This window comes from Phaethon lepturus, unplaced genomic scaffold, assembly GCF_000687285.1.
Source record: "Phaethon lepturus isolate BGI_N335 unplaced genomic scaffold, ASM68728v1 scaffold25431, whole genome shotgun sequence".
In the NCBI taxonomy this organism is placed as follows: Eukaryota; Metazoa; Chordata; class Aves; order Phaethontiformes; family Phaethontidae; genus Phaethon; species Phaethon lepturus.
The window spans coordinates 1-5723 of record NW_010518837.1 but is presented as its reverse complement, the minus strand read 5'-3'; the positions used below and the strand labels follow the sequence as shown (position 1 = coordinate 5723).

Sequence of the window (5723 nt, the reverse complement as noted above, 5' to 3'; positions counted from 1 at the left end):
AGGAAGCCGATGCTGACTACTTTCTGTATGATAGCTCAGTTGAATTTAAAGGTCGTAGGGTGCCTAGTGAGAAAGCATGTCTAATAAAAGGCACAGAAACAACTGCAGTGCCAGCAGATTAAATTCCCCTAGCAAGAGGCTGAGTGAAGGGCTAACAGTCCTGGAAAGGTCACTCAGTACGAGATGCATTTCAAAGGCAGACAGGGACAAGGCAAGTCTGGGAAAAGCTGTGGGGAAGAGATGAATAAAGCAACACAGCATGTCTCAAGAAGCCAAGACATGAAAGAAGGGGAGACCTAGCATACATGGGCCACAGTGGAGTCCTGGCCCAGCTGCTGCAAGCCCCTGGTAGAAGAGTTAGGATTCTGTACCCAGCTCAGCATTGCAATCTCAATTTTCTTTGGTCCTACAGCCAAATTTTAACACTGGAACCGCTGCTGAGAAAAAGCAAGTGGAACAGTGTGTTATGTTGTGACTGAACAGTGACCTGCAGGGGCATTCTTACTGTTTCTGGGACAGTACACAAGGGTTCAGAGCCAGGAGGGAACTGACAGTGCCCTGTTCTGCACTCTTAGAAAGTCCAGCAGGCACCAACCCAAAGACAACGATGCACCGGAGCCACAGAGCAAAGATCACATCTCACCTCTCCTCTCCAGGTTTATTATTATTTTAAACATTTGTAAAGTACACTGCTAGTCAGAGACCCAGTGGACTCAGGACCCGGAACACGGCTGGACAGCGAGACCCACAGCAGCTCTGGCCTGCCAGCCCAGACAGGGATCAGTGAACTGCTGGACACGCTGGCCTGAGCAAACACGAGCGGAGTGACCCAACTTTGGAGGACCAGAGAGGCACGTGGCACCCAGCCAGACAAGGGCAAGCTTCAAAGGCACAGCACAAGGCATGAGAACTCTGTCCTCTGCTGTGACATTTGAGGTCTCCTCATACCTCTTGTGGATCACGTGTCCATTACTGCCCCTTGTGCTAGCGGGCAGTTTCCAGCACCCTTGCAGAAGGGGCAGCAGGGAAAATGTGGAACCTGCTTTCTTAGCTCCTGTAAAGCCAAGTAGAAGCAAAGACCAGGTTAAGGCACAGACTGGAGCAAGCCAGAGAGAAAGCAAAAAGCTGCTGTGGATCATTCATCTAAAAGCAACGTGACCCAACTGCTTTGTCAGGTACACTGCCAAGGGCTGCACAGTCTGCCAGCTGCTCAGAAAGACTTTGGGGCAGTTGGTCCCTGCATTGCCAAAGCCAGCCAGAGGAGAAACCGATATGAGGGAGAAAGGCTGTCTGGGGACAGTCAGTGGGCATGGAATTAGCACAGGCAAATCTGTGACAACAGGGGAGTTCCCCAGGTGCAGGGGCCAGGTTTGATTGCGAGAGCAAAAAAATCTAAATAAACAAGCTCTAAAGTCTCACTCTGGAGCTGCCTTCACATGCAAAGCATTGGCCATACCCTTCAGCAGAAGCAGCTGGCAGTGGCTGGGGAAACAGCACATGGCAGAGTGACAAAGAACGCTACTTTCTGTGCTTCTTAGAAAGAGGAATGATTCTCAGCCCCTTTGAAAGCCCTGAGGAGCCTGGCAGGGAACTGAGCCCTCTCCATGAGACGGTTAAGCCAAAAGCAACAGCAGCAAGCAGGAAAGGGCTGGTATCATGCAAAGTGGTCCCGTGGGGCAATCTCAAAGCTTGTCCTCCGAGGCAGTGCCCCCTGCACAGCCCGTATCAATCAAGATGACCCGGCAGAGTCCCTCTGAGAACTGAATCCGTCATGGCAAGAGAAAGTGAAAGGAGGAAGGCGCTCAGCCCCACTCAGGGCAGACCCTAGACAGCAGCAGAAGCTAAACAAGCCCTTCAAAGGGAGAGGGAGATCAGGTACCTCTGTGCAGATGCCAGGCTCAGGCTGGCAGTGTCCAGGGCTGAGAAAGGGAACCTCTGCCCTTCCAGCACTCTGCAAAGGCTTCCAGGAAATCTGGACTCCTTACAAAGCTGTAGCAGCAGCAAGTTGTTGCAGGCAGGAACTTTCTGCTCATCCCTGCAGGATTGGTGGTTTTGCAGGCAGAGCCCACTTACATGTGCTCAGGGTGGTTCTGGAGACACTTGATGACGTCGGTAACAGGTTTGCCCTCGTAGCAGATCTGATACACCGCTGTGAAGAGGGGGAACCTGTGGGCAGATGAACAAAGTCACCCCCTGCACTGTCACCAGAGCTGGCAGAGTCAGAGCACCTCAACTTCTGTTGCGACATGCAGGACCACTGGGCAGGAGCAGGTGGGACAATGGCATGGTGCCTCATCCAACAGGCCATTCTTGCCCAGCTGGTTTTATGTGGGCACTGCAGAGACACTAATGGTGGGTTTCCCCTCCCACAGCTGCAGGAAAGATCCCAGCTCCACCCCAAAAGAGCAGACAAAGGCGATGAGAGCACTCACTTCTCTACTACATTCTTGCTTTTAAGGATGCGATGCAGCTCAGCAGACGTCTGGGGACCCTGCAGCTTCTGCCCATTCAACATCTCCTTCTCCAGCTGCTCAATAGACTGAAACAACCCAACAGTGAGGGAGCTGGTCCCTGCAACCCCACCCGCTACCCCACGTTCCTTCCCTGGAGCAAGGCCACGGCACTCAGCGAGTGAAGGAAGGATGCCATGGTTCTAACTGGGTCCATCCTGCTGCCAGCTCAGCAGGTTGATGCAGATATCAATGTTGTCTGCTCCTCGCTCTGCTTACCTTCCCAGTCTTGGCAAAAGCCTCAGCCACCTTGCGGTTGCGGCCACCATAGCAGGTAGTGATGAGGTCAGCAACCCCGCAGCTCTCCAGGAAGGTGGAGGGGGTGACGGGGCCCTTACAGAAGAGTCTGGCAAAGCCAATCATCTCCATTAGTCCCAGACGGATCACAGCAGCCTTTGTGTTGTCTCCATAGCCAAGTCCATCACAGAAACCAGCTCCTACAGCCACAACGTTCTGGAAAACAGCAGCAGTATGGAGGGATCTGTTCCAAACGGAGCTCAGGGCTTTTGCTGTGTCCATGAGCTGCCTGTGTGATCACAAGCACAGGCTCCTGCCTGCCCCTGCCTGTGCCAGTGATCATCACCCCTCCAAGCAACTGAACAGGACACATCCACAGCTCCCTCCAAAGTCTGGCCGTTGACCCAACGGTCTCAGTGAGCCACGGTACAATATCCAGTGGGGTTCATGCAACTGTCAGCCTCCTCCCCAGAGCTCCCTGCAGAACCCTGGAGAACCACAGGCTCTGCTAACCAAGACCTGCAAACCCTGGTGAGCAGCTCACCCACCTTGAGAGCCCCACAGATCTCTACAGTGTCAGCTTCCTGCACCACCGTCACCCGGAAGTTCGGTGTCTGCATCAGCTCCTTCAGCATCTGCCCGTGCTGCATATTCTTGCAGCCTGATGAGACAAAGTGAGGAGGAAGAGGAAGATAATGGGGGAGACCATAAGGTAGGACTGTGCTGCTTTCCTGCTTACTGGTGCATTCCTGTGGCATAGCCCTTGCAGCTAGTGCAGTGAGAAGAACCTATTGCCCAACTGATGGACATTGCTAAACAATTTCAGGTCCACAAAGTGCCAAGCACACACTGCCTGGCAGATAAGTGAAGTTCAACCTTGGAATTCCCAGAAGATGGGGATAATCCCTACTGCTGTGTCAAGCAAGACAGAAATGACATGCCCAGTAGATTAAAGGCATTTTCAAAGGTTGCAAATTTGGGTTTGGAGACTGCTGTTCTCCCTGTTCCTGCACTGTCCTGTACGAGCGTGTTTCAGTGCACTCACAGTGATTGCACACTCTGCTTACACCTCTCCAGTCTCTGCAGCCTCCTGCACAGCATGTTTGCTTTTGTTTAAAACACAGACACTTTGAATCCCTTAACTTCTAACCCAGCAAACTGTTCTGTTGGTTTTGGCTGTTGTGCATCATTCACAAATAGTGTGGAGGATGTTAGGAACAGTCAGCAGATGAATTTTCAAGCAGCGCTGGCTAGCAATAACATGAGATCCAGGTGAGCATCCCTTGAAGCCCAAGGAAATTAAGGTAGGAACTCTATTTCCTAAATAGCCTCTTAGCATCCACCCCTTTCGTTTGTGCCAGGCAGACTGTCTGATGCTCAGAGTCTGGGCTGGCAGGAGCTTTTAGACACACAACTCTGTTTTTAATGGAGCAAGCGATCACATCGTAAACCCTGTGAATGAGTTCATCCAGTTCCTATGGAATCTCACTGCCTCCACAGGGAAGAAGGGCCGGCTCACCCTAGGCAGCAGTAGTTAAAGTTGCACCATGCTCACCCCTTTGCCTCTTCCTGCTCATCAGAAACAAAGGCTGCTAGCAAGGAGGGATGTTGGCTCCTTACCAATGGTTGTTTCACAGAACTTCTCTGCTGCCACTTCATTAGCGATGTTGGCCCCCATGAGGACACTCATCTCTATTCCCAGTTTTTCATGGATAATGTCTGAGATCAGCCTCAGCCCATCTGGTCCTTCGTCCACCCCCTGGGAGACAACCAGGGACAGAGATAAGCATCTCTCCACCCTGGAGACCTCACCCCACCTGCCCCTATCCCGTCATTCCCCGTGCTGCAATGCTTCGACTCTCATCCTGACAGCCCCCCCAGTGCTCATTTGCACCCCACTCCTCACAGTGCTTGAGATCCCCCCATGTGCCCTCACCCTTCTCCTCCACCAATAAGCCTCCAAATACCCACAAAGACTCTGCTCCCGCTTCCCACTCCCCACGCCCCCCCCATAAGCCTGGAGCCCAGTTTCTGCTCCAAGACACCAGGATTCCGTTTGCAGCCTCTCCAAGCCAGGCTGCTTCCAGCCAAGCCCAGTGCCCCAGGCGAGCTGCCCGGCCGTGCTTCTCCTGCTCACACCTTGATGAGCGACACCCCAACAGCATCTTTCTTCACGTGGCCCTTGAGCTGGTCACAGACTTTGCCAATAAACTGGTGAGGCACCACGAACAGGAGGATGTCAGCCTCAGCACAGGCTTTCAGCAGGTCTGGCTCTGCTACCTGAAAAGAATATGACTGTCACCAGGGACTTGTGTCTGTAGATGTCCTGTAAGGGAAGGAAGGGCAAAGTCACTGCCCCAAGGTCCCCTTCCAGGGCTGGCAGGGCAGAGGGGCTGGAGCAGCTTGAGCTGGTCCCACGAAGGTGGTGCAAAGAGCTGGGCTCATTTTGGGGAACCTCGGCAGGCCAGTGCCTGCCGAGGGGCTGAGTGTACAGCTGTGGGGCAGCAGGCCCCACGGGCTCTCTGCACGCTGCCGATGGCAGCTCGGACGCAGCCACATGGCCTCAAGCCCAGCCCGTGGGATGCCAGAGCTGGGGCAAAGGTGGGCAGCGGGAGCAGCCAGGGCTGCAGCTCATCCAAGCATGGATCAAGGTCACCGGGAGGGTGTAACCGCGTCCGCTGCAGCCCAGGGCATCCCCTACCTTCAACACCCCCGGTGCCCAGGACCCCAGGGCTCCAGCAGCTCCCAGCAGAGCTATTATTACCTCTCACCAGAGAGCCCGGCTGTCAGCACCGGACCTTGTGCTCAGCAGAGAGGCCGCTGGCGGGCCACACTCACCACGTTGGGGGGCAGCTTGTGCCCTGGCAGGTACTTGACATTTTCATGCTCCTTGTTGATGATGTCGGTGAGCCGCCGGCCACCCACCTCCTCCTCCAGCACCCACATATTCACCTGGTTCTCGAAGGTGCTCAGCCG

At 54.1% G+C, this 5723-nt stretch overlaps 1 protein-coding gene across 1 annotated transcript; it reads right to left on the bottom strand.

Annotated features, from left to right (window-relative positions):
- Positions 1-1844: 1844 nt before the first annotated feature.
- LOC104614804 (glycerol-3-phosphate dehydrogenase [NAD(+)], cytoplasmic-like) lies at positions 1845-5717 on the bottom strand. Its single transcript, XM_010296861.1, has 7 exons — positions 5586-5717; positions 4887-5027; positions 4368-4506; positions 3296-3408; positions 2730-2963; positions 2433-2539; positions 1845-2166 (listed from the first exon to the last, which is right to left on the bottom strand). The coding sequence occupies exons 1-7, from the start codon at positions 5691-5693 to the stop codon at positions 2070-2072; spliced, it is 939 nt and encodes a 312-aa protein (XP_010295163.1). The 5' UTR covers positions 5694-5717; the 3' UTR covers positions 1845-2069.
- Between the last annotated feature and the right edge of the window lie 6 nt (positions 5718-5723).